The following is a 22,445-nucleotide window of genomic DNA, read 5'->3' as shown; positions in this document are numbered from 1 at the left end:
GGTGTGGAGAACAAGTGAAGTGCAGGAAGGATTGAAACCACACAGAAAGTCTAACAACCCAGACCAGTATCTCCAGGCAGTCTCACTTTGGGTTTCTCCAGAAGCAACAACTTGAGACAAGGTTTCGAAAGCAAGTGGCTCATCTGGGAGGTGATCCGAAGAAGTAGCCGTAGGCAAGTGTGACAGGTAGGTAGGAAAGGAAGGCAGCCTATGAAAGGTGTGCTCTCAAGGCACTTACTGCCTTGGGACTGTGAGTAACTGACACAGGCTTAACTCCCCAGCCCCTAGGAATCTCTGAGACCATATGCTTCAGAGTTGGCCCACCCTAGGGTGGAGGGAGCTGGCGAAGCTCCACAGGACTCCCGTCAGTCATTGGTTGAGGGCTGGCTGCCCTGCTGGGCAGGTGGGCGGGGAGACTCCAGGGCCTGAGAGGCGCTTAGGTGAAGAAACACAGATGCTTCAGGTGGAAGCTGGCTAGTGTGCGCTGGAGGGGTGAGCTCAGGAGACGAGGTCACCACAAAAGACCCACTCAAAATGCCACAGGGGCAGCAGGCCAGTGTCAACAACCTGTGACTTCTTCCCAGTTCTGGGCTGAAATGAGAGAAGGCTCAGAGCCCAGAAGCTGGGCTCTAGAGGTGAGGTCACAACACCAAAGCCTCTCACTAGCTGGGCATTCTGAGCCAAGACCACATACATCTCTTATAACGTCGTTTTCCTCTGCTGACGGAGGAGGGAACACCTTCCTCCTGGGGCGGCTGTGATATTAAGGACCATGTTGCAAGTGATATGCCTAACACGGTGCCTGATGTACAGGGAGGGCTCACAAGCTGATATGCTCGTGATTATTATCAGTAAATTGTTCTAGGAAGTGTTTGGGGCGGTAGGAAGAGGAAGCAGGGGGGGCGGGCATGGGAGCTGAGCATTGGGGGGCTGTAAACTGCTTAGGGTTATATTAGTTATTTTAAAAATACCACCTTGTTATTTTGGATCAAGGGCTTTTAAACGATGTATGCTAAGCTGTCCTACAGGAACTCTTCCACAGAAACTAATTAAATAATCTAGAATGTGCTGTAATGAATGGTTTGCAAGTAAAGACATATGTAAGGATGAATGAGAGAGGGTTATGAGTTAATGAGCTCCACAGATACTGGCCCCAATCAATTCTGGGAAGGCGCTATTCCCAGAAGGTAGAGCTCATCTCTTGATGGTGCCAGGATTCATTTAGGCCAGTGGCGTCCAAGCAAGGGCATCTGCATGGGAGAAAGTTCACATTCTAACCACTGTGTGGTTTATTCACGGGCAGCTGTGCTACCGCACTGGCTTGTGGAATTAAGGAGTGTGTGTGTGTGAGTGCGTATGTGTGTATGTATGTATGTGAGTGTGTGTGAGTGTACAAATGTGCGTGTGTATGAGTATGTGCGTGTGTGAGCACACACGATGTCTCAGCTGCTGCTCTGGGCCAGGCAGAGGCTTTGGTCCTCACTGAAGCTTTTCACAAGAAGCCGAGGAGGTGGCACGGAGCCTAGACCTGGTGATGCAATGTCAATTTAGAGCATCCTGCACCTATGCAGGGTAGGAATCAGTTCTTGTTTTCCCTGAAATTGAGGATACCTTTGTTAGACTGAAGAAGGAAAACTGAAATCAGAAGTCTAACAAACGGTTCAAACTCAGTGCTTTTCCTCTGATGAGGGTCAGATAGGGCCGGTCTAGGAATGGCTGTGGGCAGGGTCCCTAGGTCCTAAGTCTGAAGAGTGCTTTGGCGGAACACGTGCACTAATGGCTCTCCCTGCATCCACCTCGTCTCGGGATGACACATCTCTCCAGACCTCTTTCCCACATCACAGCTAACCTTTTTCTAGTCCCAGAAGATGATGAGGAAAAATAAAATGTCTTCAGATAGGCAGAACAGGTCATTTGTCTTTTGGCTCATTCTGTGTTTCTGCATAAATCCTGCATCAGCCTGTTTCTGCTCCCACTTGCCAGTGAGCAGTTTTTAATTATCAGGGAAATGGTATTTAGTGCAATGAATCACCAGACAGTGAACAAGGAATTCGAGTCAGCTGTGGAGTCGGGCACGGCCAAACGTTTAGAGACAGGGCTCAGAAAATATTCTCAGATGGTGACTGTTGGGGAAATATTATTAATGGCAGTTATAATAATATCAGATGTAATATAGCTCTATAATGTAAGACATTTTAGAATGCTCTGTCCAATGCTTCATATTATTGTTAGTGTTAATATTTATAATATCTTATAGTTTCTGATTATTTTCATCATTTTTAACATAGGTTACATACCTTTGGCACAAAAGTGGTATGTACAGACCTAAACTGGTTGATGGTGCCCAGAGAGAGAAAAGAAAAACTTCAATTTTATGATCTTCTAGTTTACTAATCCCTATTAAAGATCTGATTTGCAGATATGTTTATTCTTTGATCTCAAAACCCATTTATGCTATGAGTGGGGTCACAGCCTGGACTGTTAAAGCTTTAAAGGACCATAGTCCCAGGAGATCTGCAAAATCTCAAACATGAACCAAGGCTTTAAAGATATTAACTTTGGGGAGAAATGACTTCGCCATTATCCAGAGCCTTCCTGCATGGCAGGGAGCAGTCCTTGAAGCACAAGAAACTCCTGAGTATTGTTGGAGATCCTGTAGCAAGAGATTAGTGTGCTCTCAAAAGGGAAGAGGCTGGGATAAATTTGGGGGATGCTGGCAGATTGTGGGGTGTAGCTAAAAAGTCAGCTCGACGTGTTTACAACTGCCAGGGTCTCAGGGCAGGATAGCGTGGGCTGGTAAAGGGCCAGTTCTAAACAGTAAGTGACATTTAGGTATTAAAAGTGGAAGAAGAAGATGGAATACTGCCATTCAGCCCTCTTGCGCATTCAGAAAGGACAAAATCAGTACCACGGACAGCTTGCGGGTCCCATGAGGGAGGCTTCAGGGTGCCAGGAAGAGCCCAGTGCCCTCCTGCTAGTGGAGGATTCCTAGAATCCCACAGTAGAGTCCGGAAAGCTAGTGCATAAATTAGGTTGTTTTCAGTCGTTAATATCTTGTGTCCCAGCAGGTTTGATGGAGCCATAGGAAAGGGGAACATCTGCCTCCTCATTCCCCATTCTGGATCCAAGGCAGACTTTGTCATATTCATGACTCACCTAAATTTGGTCCAGATATCTAAGCACAAGAGGGAAGCTGTTTAGGGATCTGCACGTAAACTCCGGTTCCTGGGAGGGACCTCGTCCAGTCCTCTGCCTCAGAACGTTGATCGCCCCTCTTTTTCTCAATGCTGACCAGACATGCAACTAGCCCTGTGCCAGGGACTGTGGGATCTACAGGGAAAACAGAGCTCGTGGAGTTCTCAGGTCACTGAGATGTGAACAAACTGGGGAGCAGTGCCAGAGAGTCTAAAATCAGGATCCCACACCCGGAAACAAGCTGTAAGTGCTGCAGAAACCAGAGAAGGTGGAGGACTGTGGATGCTAGCCTTCAAGGTCAGAGTTCTAGAAGGACAGGTCATGTGGTCCTTCACTGAAGAGGGAGAAGCTTGAAGTGTCATGAGGCACAGCTCAGAGAGAGACCTGCCATTGCGTGAGCAGGGACAGTGTGGTCAGCTTGAGTGTGGAAGGAAGGGGGTGTCTGAGGCGGAACAGTGTTAATGCACTAGTGGGAGGGCCTTGACTACCATCAAAGGCATCTGGATTGCTGCCATTGGACACACAGAGCTGACAACTGTACCAGCAGCAGGGAAGGGATGTACTGAGAGCAAGGCATCAGGGAGTTCACTTTGCTGACAGGCCACAGCATTCCCTTGCATTGTTGCGGGGAAGGGGCTGGAGGCTGAGAAAACAGCTCTGAGGTTGCTGCTATAATTACGGTACAAGATAACAGTTTTTAAGCAGAGCATCACAATGACAACAGCAGAAGAGGCAAAAGAAATTTCAAAGGAATAACTGACAGCACTTGGTGAGCAATTAAAGATGAGGAAGGAAGGAAGGACCAGAAGAATGCGAATCAATGCCAAGGCTTCCAGAATCAAGTGGTCCTATTAACCAGGTGATGGACTTTGGGAAGGAAACCCTATTGTTAGGGAAGTTTGCACACGTGGCTTTAGACTTTGAATGCATGGATGAAATATGCAAGGCCTAGAAGTCAGTCAGAAAACTCAGAATGGAAACAGAGCTGAAAGGCTGGATGTGGAGTGGTGGATGTGGTGGACACATGAGTTACCCAGAGCTTCACACAGTTGAAGCTGTTGATGTGAAAGGCTGAGAACGGGTAGTTTCTCAGAGCAAATCTACCAGGAAAGGTTGATGGACACTAGAAACACTTTGCTCCCCCTGCTTGGGGTCAAGACCAGGATGATGGGTGGTTGTCTTTTTCCCTGAAAGAGTGGAGGTCATGGGTGTCCAGCCAAGGCTAGAGGGAGAATCCAAGAGAGGGAGCCCCAGGGTGGGCAACAAGGCTGGTGGAAAAGCACCGAATCTGAGGAAGCTCTTCCTTCCACCTTCTGTTTGGGGGTTTCACCACATTTCAAGATTTGTTCTTAAAACCACAGTTATTGCCTAATATGTGTCTCCAAGAGAAGGAAAGTGGACCACAGGCTACTTGCTATTGAGGAAGGTATTTCAGGAAAAATAGTTTCAGGAAAAAAACATCTCCCTGCTTCTTGGGTATCAATGACCAGGACAGGCAGGTCCTTCCAGGCAAGGCCCACTGTCTCTGGGCCACTGAAGTCCTGCCAGGAACCTGAGGGCAACAGCCCAGGAGCTGGGGACTCAAAGGGTTACCCTGGTTTCTAGAGGCTCTGGCTTTGAGCCAGCAGCAGACAAATGGGTGAAGCTAGCTCGTTAAATTTATTTGACATTTAATAAACACTCACTGAACACTCAGCCACCTTTTGCACCTGGGGGCCTTTCCTCCTCTTCCCATAGGCCCTCATTTACTCATGTTCAGGTGCTAATGCTCCTGTTAGCTTCAGGAGAGGCAGCCAAAATATCCATGGTCTGTGTCCCTCCTCCAGCTACACCTGACCTTCACCCTGGTGTCCAAAGGCGATTTCCAGTGCGCTGGATGCTGTGTCCTGAACGGTTCAGATACGTCCCTCCCACCCAGAGTCAAGAAAGCTGGGTGCAGAATCTTGGGTCGAATCAAGTCCAGTGTCCTACCTAAAGCAGGAATCCTCTCTACAACATCCTCTACAGTAGCCTTTACTGATATCTGTCTCTGCAAGACCAGAGAGCTTACCTCCCTCCCCACAAAGCAGCCTGGCTCTGTGTGTACACTTCCAGTTTGGGGGGCTGTTCATATATTGAATCAAAGTCTGCCTACTTGGATCTCTCACCGATGGTTCCATTTAACACAACAGAGCACAACAGTATCACCTTTCTTTTGCTGTGATAGTGTCATGCTTTTGACCCCCAGGTTCCTGCCTGCACTTCTCCAGCACCAAATCGGTTGGTGTCTCTGAGGTGACAGGTCAGGACTTGGCACCCTCCATGGGTCAGCTGCTTTGTTGACAAAGTCCTTCTTGACACATGGGGCCCCCAGAACCAAGAACGTCCTTCTAGATGTGTTCTCACCAGCACAGAGGACAGCATTTCTGTGTATCACCTCCTCTGATCCCAACTTTAATTGTGACCACAGAGGCATAAAACTCTGGACAGGCTACTTGACTTCTCTGAGGCTCTGTTTCTTCACATGCCAAATCTACCTCATGGGACGGTTATGAGGCTGAAATTAGTTAATTTAAAGTTACTGTGCTCAACATAGTAAGTGCTCAAATTGGAGGCTTTTAGTAGTAGTATTCTGCATTAGTAACAGTGCTTAGCCTTTTTTATTAGCTTTTTCTCACTCCTATTAGGCACGTGATCAACTAAGTACTGAAACTTTTCCATACAAACAGATAGCAAGTCAGGTCTCCTCCTTTTTGTAGTGCTTTATTTTTGTTTTAACCAACACTAGCTTCTAGATTTATCCCTCTAACATTTTGTCTTGCAGATTTCAAATTAGCGTTCAAAGCTGTTGTATAGTTCTGAATTTTGATTCTGTCTTCTGTGGAGTTCCTTGAGCCACCCGACTGTTACCTACAGACTTGATAAGCATCCCTAGGCTTGCACCTGACTCATGAATTTAAAAAACAATCAAACGAACAAGAGATTGAATTGGACGAGAACTAGAATAAAACTGGTGACTTCCTTCCTGGCTGACAGACTCACTAACCCACTATCTTTTCGTATGATGACCAGCTCTGTACCCACTTTACAATGCTTTCCCATGGGAGATCATAAAATATTTTTGCCAAAATAAAAATCCACTACGTATACAATTCCTCTTGAATTTACTAAATGCGTAACCCTAGTAAAAGAGATGAGGTCCCCTTAACTTTTCTTAACAATCCTGTGTTCGTTCCCAAATGATTTAGTTTTAGAACACATCTGCTTCCCAGTCTCTGGAGCATTTGGCAGGGATCAAGCTCACCCTCCTGTTCTGTGGTCCCTGTGTTCTGTCCTCTTGTCCTGTGTGAAAATTAGTGTGTTTGCCAGTCTTATGGTCTTTAGACACATATCTTATCTGTTTTTGCTTTTCTCAAAGCTTAACAAAAGTAGCTCGGTGATTATATCTGCAGTTGCCTGTAACAAGGAGATGATTCTGTTAGGGTTGCTTTCTGAAAGCCCTTGACCCCTTACCAAGCCCTTACCTTCTTCTCTCCCCACCCCTGCACACTCCATCCATCTCAGAAATCAGTGCAGTGTCAATCACCATCGAGTGTATAGTTGTCCATCCAAGCCCCATAAGTACCTGGTAACACTTCCAAAATGTAGCATCAGCTGGAAGTTTTCTAAAGATAGATTACCCAGCCTACCCTAGCCCACCTGGATCATCCCATCCAGGCAACTTTTAGGCAGCCAGCACCTTCTGCGGACTGGCCCACGGAAACCACGAGAACACTCCGTCTGTCTGCCTCTTCCCCGACATGGGAAACCCACACTCCCACCCACCCTTGAACATGAACCACAGGTTCCCAGGCTCTTCAGTCCAGCATCCATGCACTTTCACTTCCCTACCTGCCTTCCCTCTAGTCTCTTTCACCCAAATCAAATCCCCCCTTACAAGTCTGTTCTCTGTGCTGCAGGCTCAGAGTGGGGATGTAAGCCAGTGCCTTAGGGAGCACTTGGCATTCTCAAATTGACCAGATCTGCCAGGGCTTCACGGACTAGAGAAGGTATTATGTTTGCCAACATTTCTGTTATGTCTCCTTCAGCCTTTGCATCAGCTTGAAAGGTAGGTCTGGGAGGGCAGGGGCCGCTGACCTCTGTATGTGGCCCTATGCCCTCCCTGCCTGCGGGGAAGAGAGGCAGGGGCCCTCTCGGGTACTGATGAGTGAGGCTGGGGAACTGCTGCAGGTTTTCTGTCCCTCTCAGGGCAGGAAGCACTTAGATGTCCAGGTTACCATCCACGTCCCACAGTGAGGTACATGCACGTGGATGGCCCAGGAATGGTTATGTGCACACATTCACATCAGGTGCGTCCACCTTTCTGCCTCCTGCAGTGGGACCCAGAGAGAGGACCAACAAGCCACCAACCAGGGCTTCTGAGATTAGTCCTCACCCCATTTTGACTTGCTTCTGACCTCCAGCCACCTTGCGCCTCTGCAATATGGTAAGATCATGGGCTCTGCAGCCAGGTTTAGAGGGTGTGCAGTCCACCTTGGCCACCCATGAGTGGTGAGACCAGGCAAAGTCATGTCATTAATGTCTGCCACCTAGAGTGGTTGTCAGAGTCAGAGGGATGGATACGAGCCTCCAGAATAAAGTTCCCAATGCACCGAGTAGGCTTTCCATAACTAATTACTCCTACACTCCCCCGTCTCGGGCCAGGCCTATTCTCCACCAGAGCCTCGAGTTTCCTCTTCTGCTATATGTGTGCTGAGTTTTCTCCCAGCTCCACAACTCTTAGACTGTCATTCTCCAACAGTAATAGCTTTAGTCAGAATGATGGATGTCCGTGGGAGAAAATGCACTAATGCAGCTCAAAGCATGAGGCTATGAGTTTAGAGAACCAGAGTGCAAAGAGGAGCCAGGTTTCGGGGACTGGATAAAAAGAGAACAGTTATGAATAGGAGGAAAGAGCATTTATAAAAAGGAGAATGGATTTTAAAAGAAGACAGACCTCTAAGGCCAAGGAGGGAGTGAACTCTGGTCCGTGAAGAACTCTGCGTTCCCGGGTCCCACCCTCACTGGTTGCAGCAAGGCCTCTGCTACTGCAGACTGGGTGGTGGGTTTTCTGTGGACCCTGAGAACCAGGGAAGCCTCCTTCTGTTGGTCTTAGAGGGGACAGAGTTCCCCAGAAGCGGGCTGTGAGTGCTTTGGGAGCAGACCTCTGTGCACGTGGGTGCCATGTGGCGGCCCAGCCAAGCCGGCCACTTCAGAGCAGAGTGGTCAGGTCTGAGGTTGAAGTGTCCAAACAGGCAGCAAGATGCATCCCAGCTTGATGCTTAGGGACTTTCTGTACCCCAACTAAGGGGTGGTGGCAAGGCTTAACTTACATGCCTTTAAAAAGGGACATTCTCACCTTTGGGCGTCTCTAGTCTTCAAAATGGCACTCTTCCTTTTGAACCCAATTTTGTGTCCTCTGCTTTCAAGCCCACATGGCCATCTTTAAATGTTTCATCCAGAGTTCAAAGGATGCCAAATCTGAAATAGACTTTATAGTGGCTCTCAACATGGCCAGGAGTCAGCCCAGAGCAGGGAGGAGTGGCGATGTCAGAATCCCGAGAGGCAGAGGCAGGGACGCAGGGCAGTGGAGAAAGCCCTCCAGGTAATTCTGAGGCACCCTGGAAGGGGGCACCTTCACTTAAGAATCACAGATCAATCAAAGTCTCTGTTTTTAGGAAGGTAAGGCCCTTCCTGGAAGGGAAATGCCCCGGTTACTATAAGAAAAATCATCTGTAGATTTTGCCGTGAGGTGCAGAGTCAGGATGTGAGGAGAGGAGAGAGAACACATTCTAGTTTCCCCTCTAAAACCAGTGATGTCTGGTTAAAATGGAGGCCTAACTGGCCTGCTGGGGGAAAGAAAGAGGGGTAAATGGGACTCTGAGTGTTGCAGGAGCTGTGCCTATCGCCTTAGAAGGGGGCTGCTCTCCCAAACCCTCACTCCCCATTTGTGCTCCTGATCATGGGGGCTGCCTGGACCACCGTGGGAGCCTCAGCCGGTGCCCAGCCCACAGACCTCTCCCAGTCATGACTGTGGAACAGCAGCCCAGCTGCCAGGGGTTTGGTCCTCTACAGACCCTTGGCAGGTTCTTGTTCTTGGATTGAAAGCCCCCCGGGAAACAAAGCCATATCTACAGAGTGGCCTTTGTGCAGCTCCAGCCAGCATCGACCTTGGCCACGCCCGAACACGAGCCCCTCGGCAGTGAAGCTGCCATGGGAGCAACCTGGCATCACTCTCCTGCCTTGGGTGACCTCAGGTGAAAACTTTTGCCTTGGAGCCCATTTCCACTCCCAGAACCGCCCAGTGAAAGCCAGCTTAGGATGTGTGTAGACGGAGCCTGTTTTGCATGCTCACTGCCCAGCAGGACTCAGGTGAGATGCAGCTCACGGCGGAAGCCTGGGACAGAGAGTGCACAGCACACAGTGCTGGGGCAGGTTTCTGAGGGAGTCCGTGGAATTCAAAAGGAGTTATTTAGAATCAGAGCTTGTCTGCTGTAAAGATCTAAGCGTTCTGCTTTCTGGACTGAGTGGGACCTGTGCAGATCCTGCAACGTTGTCATTACACAGATCAAAGAATAATCCTGACACAGGCCTTTATGTTGCACGCTGGCGAGGGGAAATTTTAGTTATAAAATATTACATTTAGGTTTTGAAAAAAAAGAGAGTAGATAATGAGTGAGAAAAACTTTTAAAGGCACTGCTTAAAAGAAAACACTTGGGAGATATCCCAACACTTTGGCCTCTTGGGCTCTGCTATCTTTTTAATTCCCTACATTCGTGTTCTCTGACTTATCTGTGAATTTGGTTAACACATTCCCCAGCCGCTCCATTGGATAAGATAAGGCAGAAGATGTTAATAGAGAACCCTCTGTCTTTTCCCACTGGGTCTGATTTCAGGATTCGCTGGCTTGCTAAACCCAATCTTCTCCCTGCATCCCATGTCCTCTATGGGCTTATCAATGCAGAAGATAATCTACCCACCAGGCATCCAATGAGTGCCCATGAAGGGTGGACACAGATGGGGTGGGCAGCCTCAGTCCCTGGGGACCCAGCCTCTGGGCGCTGGGGGCCGGGAGGGGGCTTGCGATCGGGACTGGCCAGTCTGGCTATAAGGAGCCCTCCAAGCACTCGCCTGTTCGACTCAGTGGTTTTCCGGGGCTCAGGTGGTAGGTGTCTACTTTCTACTCACCTCGGCCTGTGCTGTAATGCTGGAGCTTATCACTGTACACAGCTTCTTTGCTGTAAGCCCGTTTCCTGTGGACACAAGGGAGAGGAGCGCTCTCAGCTGGGTGCACCCCGACCACCCTGCTCCCGGGCCTCCTGTCCTGATGGGGGCTCACCCAGGCATCTCGTGGGATTGGGTACTGCAACTCTCACTTTAAGTGGAGCTCCTGTCGTGGCCAGCATTCTGGCTTGACCACCACCTTGGGCAGCTGGGTGGAGGTCTTTCAAGTCAACGTCTGTCAGAGGCCGGGCAGGGCTGTGCGTCTCCATCAGAGCTTGGTGCAGAGGCTCTGGATGACGCCTATTAGCACTCTGGCCGCACTGCAGAACTTCTCGGGAGGGGCCAGCTGAATCTGGGCTAACCACCCAAGGCAGCAGCAACAGTATTAAAAATTCACAAGGCCTTCAGGGCCTGCCCTCCTGAAGGACACAGAGCTCCTCATTTCCTCCTTGGCTCCCCTACTGCCCCACTGTGCCCTGTGCCGAGGGCCCTATAGCTCTGTAGCCAGAGGATGGGCTGCTGCACATGGTGTGATGCTCCAGTGGGTCAAGGGCGATTTTGTAACTGTCACTCCAGGAAAACAGTGTGTGTAGGTGGGCTAAACGTCTTGGCTAAAATGAGGTTTGAGGATGAATGCTCAGAGGCTGGCCCAGCTCTTAACAGAAGATTTTATCCCAGGCACAGAGAAAATAAATAATCTGGAGAATTCTAGGCTGCCTGTGGATGGAGATGGGATGATGACTGTGGTGAGTTTGGCCCTGTCCAGTCTGCATGGGAGGGGTCCACAAGCGGGGCTTCCTGGGTCTAAGGAGAGCAGGTGGGGGCAGGAGCGGGGGGCCTACCTGCTGCAGACAATGGAGATGGCCACCAAGGACACGACGAACACGACCCCAGCTGCCGCCGAGCCAGCGATCAGGGGCAGCTGTTCACGCAGCTCAGACTTGTAATCGTCTAGGTGAGAAAGAGGCATTAGAAGCTTCCTGTATGCCCTTTGCATAGGGCTGGTACTCAGTGATGACAACAAAGACATTAGACGATAGATAGATAGATAGATAGATAGATAGATGATAGGTTCTATACTTCAGAGCTGTAAGCCTGACCCAAACCAAGAGTAATCTTTGTCACAAATAAACAAAAACAATGAAAACCAAATCACAGTGTCAACAATAAAGGCAAAACAGCAGTGACAGAGGACCTCAGAACTAAATTGATGACACTGGTCCCAGAGCAGAGGTGACTCCGATCTACACGCCCTCATTCGGAAGGTCTCTCAAAGGTCTGTCAGCCACCTTAAGGGTATGTCTAATGGGGGGAATGGAAACCACTGCTGAAGTACCTTCTAAAACACAAAGTCGCTGAGATGCAGCCCAGTCGACAGATTCGCTGAGCAGAGATTTAAGCGTATCTGCAGCCAGCCAGCACCGCACCCAGTACTGCAGAGGATGGAGGAAATGCCAAGAAAACAGCCCAGCACTCTCAAGCTCACACTCAAGAGAATGGGTCCAGGCTTCCGCTGGTGTTAGAACCAGGCTGTATCACGCGGGGGAGCGGTTGCCCGCCAGTCACAGAGACAGACAGAGCTCGCCCAAACCCTGGCTTTACCACGGGGAAGCTTGGTGATCTCGGACAAAGCATTTAGCCTCTCTGACTCTCAGACGTCTTATCTGTTAAAATAAATTTTTTAATCAGATCATGTGACATATTTCACAGTGTGTGATCTATCACAGATGTCCTTAATACGAATTCTCTTTTCCTTAATCCATGTAGACCACTTGGCCCAGTGGGCTATTATTATTGTGGTTATTCTCTCACTTGGTGTCAAGGAGCCATTATCGAATGTTCGGGACTGAGGCAGATGGAGGTCAAGCTAAGTATGTGCTATTACAAGTAGGGTAGGCGGATATAGTGAATAAAAGTATGCTCTGGCCGGTTAAATGTGAATTTCAGATAAACAACAAATAATGTTTTAGTCTAAGTATGACCCAAATATTACATGGGAGATACTTAGACTAAAACATTATTTGTTGTTTATCTGAAATTCACAACATTTAACTGACCATCCTGTATTTTATCTGGCCCCCATAACAATAATTCCTCTTGAAGTGAGGTTCTCAGGCCCTGCATCAGAATCACCCGAGCCCGACTGTTAGACCTATTTCCAGGTCCCTCAGACCTACTGAATCAGAACCTGTGAGTGAAAGGCAGGGTATCTGCGTGTTTACCAAGCACTCCAGGTGGTTCTTATGAACCCTGACGTTTGGGAACCATGCTTCAACTCTGTGCGTGGAGGATGAGATTTCAAAAGACAAGGATGGGGCTTCCCTGGTGGCTCAGTGGTTGAGAGTCCGCCTGCCGATGCAGGGGACACGGGTTCGTGCCCTGGTCTGGGAAGATCCCACATGCCGCGGAGCGGCTGGGCCTGTGAGCCATGACCGCTGGGCCTGCGCGTCCGGAGCCTGTGCTCCGCAATGGGAGAGGTCATAACAGTGAGAGGCCTGCGTACCCTAAAAAAAAAAAAAAAAAAAAAGACGAGGATGTTGTTCTTGAAGTCTCCCACTCCCTAGAAATCAATTTAAAAGACTGAAGGTAGAGTTTCCCTCTGCTGCGAGCTTTTTGTAATATGTGTGTTTAAAGAAAAAATAATTTGGCAAAAAATAAAATAAAATTCATGTTAATTAAAAAATTCCTAAGCCATGTGACCTTCACCCTTTCCCACTAATTTCTAGAGAGTCAGAGGCTTCGAGAACCAATATCCTTGGGTTTAGAAGTCTCCTTCGCCACCCACAGAGTTGAAGGATGGTTCTCAAACACTGGGGTGCATAAGAATCACGCAGAATACGTGGTAAACATGTAGATACCCTGCTGTATAAATGGGTTTAAAAAAAAAAAATGAGGTGAGCAAGTAAAAAAATAGCAGGCTGTAGCTAAGAGCAGCCGGGACCACAGCGGCTCTGCCCCACGTGGACATCACCTGCCCAAAGCAGGGTCACTGACCCTGGGCGGGATCCCACAGGTCCTGCCCGCCCCAGTGACCCTATCACTGACAACCTTCAGACTCACCTTTGTGCTGCAGGGAGGCCTGAAGCCTCAGTGAACATAATTACTACCGATGTGTGAACCTTAGTCATTAAGATAAATACTCTCGAATTTGGCCACTTACCAGAACTCTCCTACATCCAACCTCTGTTGGGTTTACAAAACTTAACTGCCAAATGCAAAAGGAATAGCCTTCTTGGGGGAAATTTTTACTTCTTGATTTGTGTAGCAGAACTGCCAAGAGACCAGTACTCAGAGCATTTTGAGTTTGGGCTTTTAATCCTGTGTACCTCCTGATGCCAAAGTGCCCATAAATCTAGATGGTAAGTGAGGTGCAAAGAGGGGAACAGAATCCTTAAGGAACCGAAGACAGCCTGTGTTCTTTCATACCAGCAGTATTACTCATCTGGATAAAGTGGCTCACCTTTCTACCCTAGCTCACTATCCTCAAAATATGAACCAAAACTCACCTAAAATAAACTCAGAGCTGGCTGCAAACTCTCATCCTACAAAGGCCAGACAGCTCACATCAAAGCATCCAAGTACAGATCACTGGGAAGTGGGGGGAAAGCCCCCAGCTCAAGGCAGAGTCCTCACACTAGGATGCCCACCAGCATTGGCTTCTCTTACAATTTTTCATAAGAAAATGGATAGTGTAATTTTTATATAAAATCATTTGATTTTTAAATCTTTCTGATGACTCTTTAAATTGTTTCGAAATATAATATGGGTCAGTAGAAAACCTCAAGCCCTCTTAAGGGCCTCATCAGAGAGTGCTGGCCTAAAATAAAATGTTATGTAAGGGCAGAGTGTTTTCTATATAATTTAAGTAATGAAGGAAAAATTAAAGGCTTTCAATTTGTGACGCTGGGAATAGAGTGACACCTGGGAAACTATCAGGAAACAGCTCCTCAGTGAATAAATAAATATAGAGAGATAGGTGGAGAGATAGTAGATAGGTAAATGAATACATACACTACAGTAAGTGGCTAATGTAGAGACAGACACCCATACACAAGGCTGAGGTTACAGGGAATTGGATTTTCATAACAATTAAATGAGGAGATCTCAGAGGACTAGGGGCGATTGTTAAAACAGAGAACTAATAAAGCTCAAAGGTGAAAGTATTTTTGGTGACAGATTGTGTGGCCTTGGGGACATTTCGGAAACCAGTGGCCATGCTCTCTGGAGACGCCTCAGCAGGACCTACTGAGGGTCACACATGAAGCTGCTTCAAATGTTCTGAGACACGTGGGACAGCCACTTCCCAAATTGTGTCCCTCTGTTTTCTTTCTGGAGTCCTCAGCTCATACAAGGAGGCTGCGCGTTCAGCTCCCAGCCTCCAGAACAGAGGAGTGAAGTGGGAGTGAGGGTGAAACAACACAGGCACCAACAGAGGCATATTCTTGAGTTCTGTGTGTGTCTCACTGCTGTGCAAACACAGGCCAACACGTGGGGGTCCCTGAGCATGTGGGGTACATAGACATTTCCAAGGCAAATCCACTAGATATTGAGAAACGGGCCAGACTTCAGACAGCTGCCCTGCCTAGTGAATCGAGGAGTCTACACGGCCCTACTGGGGACAAACACTGCCTTGGGAATTCCACTGGAATCCAGTTAGCAGTTGGCATTTTGGCTGCGAGTACAGCCTTGCGGGGGGCTCTTCCCTCCTCCAGCGGCCTGCCCTGTACCCAGGTCACCGGCCTGCTTCTTACCATCCGTCAGAGTCTGGAAGCACATCTTGCCGCTGAACTTGCCATAGCCGGCCACGGTGCGGGCGCGCACCTGGACCACGTACACCATGCCGGGCCGCAGGCCATCGATCCGTGCAGTGTTGGTCTGGCTCCTGGCCATGGAGGAGTTGAACTCGTTGTGTTCCTACAGAAAAGCAAGGGGAAGAGGTGGGCAGCCTGCTCCTAAGCATGCGGGCCCCTCAGTTCTTGGTCCTGCAGACCTGCTAGAAGTTGTCCCCAGCCCCAAGCCATCCCTCGAAACAGGGACAGGCTGACCTGGACCTAAAGAATGCCAAATCAGCTCTGGACCATGTGGTGGTGATGCTCTGAAGAGAGGGGTCTGAGCAAATGGCTTAGCTCTCATGGACTGGCAAGGGGGACCCAGTCATTTTCTACTCCTTCCCCTCTGGGGTTCAGAGACAGAATCACAAAGCACATCCAGGTTTGCAAACCCACTCTGGTCTCTGACCTCAGCCGAAGCAAACTGGGTCACGTTCACACCCTACCTGCCTCTCTCTGTGTTGCTTCTGCTGAGTCCTGGTCTTTCCTCTCCTCACTCAAGATCTTCTCGGTCACCCCGCACAGTGGCTATTCTAGATCACTCCTTAAGGGCCCTTAAGTCCTTAGACAAATGGCTTTGTGTCCACTCACTCCACTGAAAACTTGAGGCCGTTCTGGACTACCTGCTTCTGCCTTCGCTTTGGTGTGTGTCCGTCTGGGTCCCCATAGTCTGAGTTCCTCTCCACCAGCATCTAGGGAGGACATGCCCCTTCTCCTAGAGAGCAGGGCCTGTGTCCTCACCTCTCCCACTATCCAGGGGGTCAGCCCCACCCTCCTGTGTGTCACTGTCTCCAGCACCTTCTGCCCTGCCCTCTGCAGTCCCTGTTACCTGCACACGTGTGTCCTCTGGCATGCACAGACCTTGCTTGGGTCTCTTCCTTCTGACCCTCCCATCCACCGTGAGTGCCCTTAAAGGGTCCTTGCTTTTGCTCTCCTTGCTGCTGATCTTGTGTAATATATGGTTTGCACCTGGACTTTTGTAGCCTCCCATCTTTTCTGCCACTCCCTCCCCACCCAAACTAAACTTCGTTTGTAAAAAAGATCTCTGAGGGCTTCCCTGGTGGCACAGTGGTTGAGAATCTGCCTGCCAATGCAGGGGACATGGGTTCGAGCCCTGGTCTGGGAGGATCCCACATGCCTCAGAGCAACTTGGCCCGTGAGCCACAACTACTGAGCCTGCGCATCTGGAGCCTGTGCTCCGCAACAAGGGAGGCCGCAATAGTGAGAGGCCCACGCACTGCGATGAAGAGTGGCCCCCGCTTACCACAACTGGAGAAAGCCCTCACACAGAAACAAAGACCCGACACAGCAAAAATAAATAAATTAATTAATAAACTCCTACCCCCAACATCTAAAAAACAAACTCTAAGGGATACACATTAATTAAAAAAAAAAGAAAAAAGAAAAAAGATCTCTGACTCCCTAAAGCTATTATCAGATAAAGACAAAACTCCTCAATCTCAGTCCACGGGTCTTTCATAACAAAGTCAATTCCAATCTCTCACATCCCCCTAAATCGCCACCTTGCTGCCCCTCCAGGTACCACAGCCCTGGCCCCCAGGCCTTCGCTTAGGCTGTTTTCCCAGTTTGAAATGCCTCTCCAGGCCTCTTCTGCAGTCTCCAGGTTCCTTACGCCTACACCCCTCAAGTCCTCCTCTCCTAGGAAAGCACCCCTCACTATTCCAGCCCATGCACTCTCTTCACTGCTGCCCTTCATCCTTCCACCTAACCCTCAGCACTTTCGTGAACACCATTCCTGGTCTCTAATCATTCCCACGTGAGCATTGTGAAGATGGTGGCTTATCCTCCAGTGTGCAGGCACAGAAGTCTAGAGTCTGGGTCTGCCCCTGTTTTGCACCATGAATCTTAGAGTAAAACGGCAACATTAGTGAAAATGAAGATCTTGGGTCACTGAGAAGGAGGTCCCGAGTCCCACGTACAGATCTAGGGCACTGTGACGAGTTCTAGGCACAGCAGTCCAAGAGGCATGATGACAAATGAGAGGAAAGCTGATGACCAGAGGTCTGTAAGCCACATCCTTAGTCAAAGGACAGAAGAAACATGGGGAGTTGAACCAGGACAAAAGAATACAGCCCCATGATAAGAAATTACCGTGGTCTTAAAATATGAAGAAATTCTACTTTGCAGAGGCAGAGATGACTGGATGTGTAATCATTCATTCATTTGGCCAGGCGGTCATATTGATGACACACTACCATGTGCTGGGCACAATACAAGGGCTGCAGGAACCAAGGCATGGTAGCTGCCCTTGGGTATGCGACATCGTGTGGTGTGGGGCCAAAAGCAAACAGGAGATGACAGCAGTGCTGAGTGAGTGACTTGGCAGAGGGCAGCTCAAGAGGTCCCCCAGCCTAGAGTGACAAGGCAGTTGAGAGGGGCTCCGAGAAAGGGTGACATGAGTGAGTCATGGAAGAGGAAAAAAATTAGCCCCATGGATGAGTGAGGAGAGTGAGAACTGAGTAGAATATCCCCTGAGAACAGGATAAAACAGGATTGAAAAAAAAGCCCTAAAGGGCTTCAGGAGCCTGCAAGTGAGTGGGCATCTCTGGAGCATGAGTGGCATGGGGGTGGTGATGAGTGGCTTGGGAGCAGTTGTAAGAGACTCCAGGTTAGAGGCCAGAGCAAAGAGACATGTGAACGTTACAAAGAGGCCCACGCTCACACTAAGTGAGGTGATATCCATTGGCCTCTGGGAGAGACGGCCTGGGGAGGGACCACCTGTCCATCATTTGATCTACTTAAAAAGTAGGTGGATGCCCCCCCAACCCAGCCCCCACCAATCAGGGATTCAGCAGAAAGAAGGTCATCCACTCTAGAAGGGATGCCATCTAGAACTTTGGTCATTACTATCTTGACACGCTGGAGATCTGAAACTATGAAAATCTTAGTTCACCTTACGAATTAGGACAAAATCCCATTGCTAAAAAATCCAGGTGACTGCCTGAATTCTCTGGTTTTACTGGAATCAGATGCAAGTGTGCACTGCTTGAAATAAGTGAAGCATTGGCTGGGCAGCTCTTTTACTGAAAAATGTGTTCTGGTATATTGGCATTTGGATTGTGAGGACCAAACATTAACCCATAATCACTTTATCGTCTATGCATCCTTCAAGAAGTTCAGTGATTAAAATGAGTATCAGTCCTTGTTCTCTCAGAACCATTAATCAACCTCAGGCAAACAAGTGAGAGTGAAGAGCAGGGTTGCTTTTTGTTGTTGTTTTTCTTTCTTTTTTTTTTTTTTTTTTTGGTTGCTTATGACTGATTTCACAAGTGTATGGGAGACAGAGGCTGCAGCTGTGGAGGGCAGAGACCACATCTTTCTCCATCCCCAATGCATAGCACAGGGCTTGCCCTGCCTGAGTGCCCAACACCTCAGTGCTAAATGAATGAATAAACAGCACACTTTGGACCAGTCATTTTAACCCATCAATGGAGCACAAGACGTTGCCAGAGTCTGAAATAGTTCCTATGAGAAAATGATCCTAAATTTGAAGGGTAGAAATTCCCAAGGCCTAAAGCAGCCCCTTCTCACCTAGACAGTTAATATGAAGGACGAGTACATGTCTAAACACTTAGTCATTAAGACAGCCGAGGGCAGCTGTAGATGCTCCTCCCTTGGTTTGCCTACAAGTGCTGATGCCAGGCGTGAAAAGTGCTACAAGACAGTAAACAAGAGGGAATGATGAATGGAAACGTATTAAAATGGGGAAGAAGATGAACATGGGAGAGACCCTGGAAGTGTCATCAGCTCGATGGCATCTGAGCACTCTATTAATGAGCTGTTGCAGGAGATGAAAGCCTCATTGATTCTACTCACAGCACTGAGATTGAAAGGTGTACCAAGCACAAACCATGAGTGTGATATGGAGCAGGAGACCTGGGCTTGGAGAACTACAGCCTATGGCCAGCTACCTGTTTTTGTAAATAAAGTTTTATTGGATCCCAGCCATGCCCATCTATTGACATCTATTGCCCATGGCTGCTTTCCTGCTACAAAGGCAGAGTTGCGTAGTCGGGCTAGAGACTCTATGGCCCACAAGCCTAAAATATTTACTACCTGGTTCTCACAGAAAAATGGTGCTGATTCCTGGTTTAGAAGAAGTAGTGCAGGATGGAGGAATGATGAGTTCAGTTTCTTTGGACTGAACCCAGGACATGTACTGGGCTGAGTTCTACTTGTGTTTGCATCTTCTTAAGACCAGGATTCCACAGCCTTGTGGAGCAGGGAGGGAAACCATTCTGGTTACAAGCATTTGGATTGAAAATTAAGATACAATCTCTTATTTCAGGGGGCCATGATAATTTTCAGATCCTCAGCATCAGCACAATTGCATCCAGCCCTACACTGAGCTCAGAAATATACTGAAATATAGTAAAAATATCTATAGTTCTAGTTCTGTGGTTCTCTAGCTGCGACCTGTGAGGTCATGGGTAAGTCATTTAACCTTTCTGTGACTTAGTTCCATCATCCATAAATTGGTTATACCTGGCTTTCAAGTATCTTTCTTTTATTTCTTTTAAGGATCAGAAGTAATATATTTGGCATATAATAGGCACTCAACATATGATGAATTATTATCATTGGGGCTATTATTTCAAAATGCCCTCACAAGGCAATGTCCTTCCTTTAGACATATTAGAAATGGTCAAGGCATGTAATGTATTTTATAGTCAAGCACTTTATAAGTGAGGAAGAGTTCTATCGTAATATACCAAATGGCAACCAGTGCTTAGGTGAAGAATCTTCTGCGTTCCTAAAAAAAGCATTCTATCTTCTGGGACAATGACATCCTTCACTGAGGTGTGGAAGCCCCCTCAGGTCTTGAGCTACTGTGCATGTGTTCTGTTAATAATTGGTATAAATTACTGAGAAGTAGGGACAGGGCCTAAGATGGGAGAATAATCTTCCTTCATAGTGTCAGAAGTTGAGGCCAACTACAGTTTGTCCAGCAAGAAGTTGAGGTCAACTACAGTTTGTACAGGGAAAGGCCATGGAGGACTCGGGTGTGGGCTGGGGAATGAGGAGTCAGGGGACACAGGCATGAGCCTCATGGTTTCGGTTCTGTGCCTTTCACCCCCGTCCCAGGGTGAATGCCCTTGGCACGGCAGGTGAGGAGAAGGGCCGGTGGTTTCCCATGCGTCCAACCCCTTCCCAGCACCGCCCCGGGCTGCAGGGCAAAGAACTCAGGCTATAGACTCCCTTTCTAGCTGTGTGACCTGAGCAACTGGGCTTTGTTTTTTTCAACTTCTTTGTGCATTTGTTTCTTTTACCCAAAACAACGATACTAAGATTTACTACACTGAGTTGTGAAAGGGGAGAGGAGATGATGTTTAGAAAGCCTCTGACACCCAACAGGGGCACGCTAGGGAGAAGGTATTATTATTTATCTGAGATGAGCCATAAGGCTCAAGTTCATGTGTGTGTGGGAAGGGGGGCTGGGTGGGACCTTACTGGTGACTCTGACATCACACCATATATGGCCAAGCATAATATCCTACTGGACTTGGTCAATAGAACTAGGTCTAGGTCAACTTGAACTTGGTCTAGGTCAACTTTGGTGATGAAACGAGGCCATGTAATCAATAGGCCCAAATAGGTCCAAAACATTTTTGGATTGGTCCAACATTTACTTTACTTAATGATAAAAAATATCTAGTAAATAAGGGTCCCCAATTCAAAGTTGAATGGATATAATGGCTGCTTATGAATCCATACCATTTGAGTTACCCCCAATTCCCTGAATTATCAGAATCAACTGTCTACAAAACCCAGTTTCCTCTAAATGAGTAGAAAGCCGCCGAACCCTCACCTTGCTTGCAAGTTCGACTGTAATGGCTGAAGGGCACACCTCCTTGCAGGCTAGACTGGTGATCCATCTGAGCTTCTGCTTTCAGGGAGGTAAATTGGTACCATTTTACAAGTGTGAAAACCAATCTAGAGTAAGTGGTTCAGTAATGGGACCATGGCTGTGTGTCTGTCAGTTATGGACGGCCCTGGAATCCAGGGCTCCCTTCCCAGTGCAGTCATGCTCCACTTTCAACACTGCCTCCATGTTGGAGGCTGCAGGTCTTCATCCCTGTTCCTCTTCGTATCCCCACCGACGCACTGGATGATCTCACCCATACCATCCACACACTGGCAACTTCCAAATGGTCATCTCCAGCCCGTCCTCTCCCCTGAGCTCCAGATGTGCACATTTAGCTGCCTGCTCCACATCTACACTTGGCTATCTCAGGGGAATTTTAGACACGGAGCTGAACTTTGGTCCCTTCCCTCACCCCAGACAGGCTCTGCCTACAGTGATCCTCTTCTCAGACACTGGTGTTGCCATTTTTCTAGTGACTCAGGCCCAAACCCTCCCACATCCCAAACCCAACCTGTTGGAAATCCCGTTGGTTTGTCTTTAGTTTATACCCCTGGAAATCAACTATGTTTCATCAGCCATCTGCTTCCACTTTGATTCAAGCCACCATCATCCTTGTCTTAGATGATTATAATCTAACAGGTCTATTTTCAGTGGAAAAGCCTGAATGACCCTTTTAAAATGTAAGTCAGATTTTGTTTCTCCTCTGCACAAAACCCTGCTATGGATTCCCATCTTATTCAGAGGAAAGGCTCAAGTTCTTAAGGCCTAACATGAGCACCTCCTCTGATTACCTCTCCCCTGACTACTATTTTCCCATTGCTCGTATGACTCCAGTCATGCCAGTCTCCTTCCTGCTCCTTGAACCAACAGTCATGATCTCACCTCAGGGCCTTTGCACAGGCTCTTTATTCCCCAGATGCCTGCTTCACAACACCCTTATCTCCTGCAGGTCTTTACTTAGAACTTACCTTCTCCAAGAGGCCCACCTTTACCATTCTATTTATTTCTGCAACCTACTCCTCCCCCAAACCTGACCCTCCTGACCCCATTTACCTTGATCTGCTTCCCCCCCAATTTACACTCATTTTCTAACACACTATATGAGATCTTTATTTGTTATATTCATTATTCATTGTCTCTCTCTTTCTGTTGGAAAGTAAGCTTCTTGAGGGCAGGAATCCTTGTTTTGATCACAAATGTATCTTAGAATAGTAACTGCCAAATAGCAGGCACTCAATAAATAACTTGCCGAATAATAAAGGAATAAATCTGGTATTTGCAAAAATATTGT

The 22,445-nt window shown here is 48.0% G+C and overlaps 1 protein-coding gene across 1 annotated transcript in view; it reads right to left on the bottom strand.

Moving 5' to 3' along the window:
• Positions 1-22,445, bottom strand: part of EPHB1 (EPH receptor B1) — a 428,352-nt gene that overhangs the window by 72,135 nt on the left and 333,772 nt on the right. Inside the window, exons 7-9 of the mRNA XM_027091661.1 lie at positions 15,190-15,352; positions 11,281-11,389; positions 10,403-10,467 (exon numbers count right to left, since the gene is read on the bottom strand). Of these exons, the coding sequence (XP_026947462.1) occupies positions 10,403-10,467; positions 11,281-11,389; positions 15,190-15,352 (337 nt within the window). The remainder of the gene's footprint in view (positions 1-10,402; positions 10,468-11,280; positions 11,390-15,189; positions 15,353-22,445) is intronic.

This window comes from Aethalodelphis obliquidens, unplaced genomic scaffold, assembly GCF_003676395.1.
Source record: "Aethalodelphis obliquidens isolate GAN/ISIS:26980383/991018 unplaced genomic scaffold, ASM367639v1 scaffold72, whole genome shotgun sequence".
NCBI lineage: Eukaryota > Metazoa > Chordata > Mammalia > Artiodactyla > Delphinidae > Aethalodelphis > Aethalodelphis obliquidens.
The sequence above is the reverse complement of the archived record's forward strand: the minus strand, read 5'-3'. Positions and strand labels throughout refer to the sequence as shown.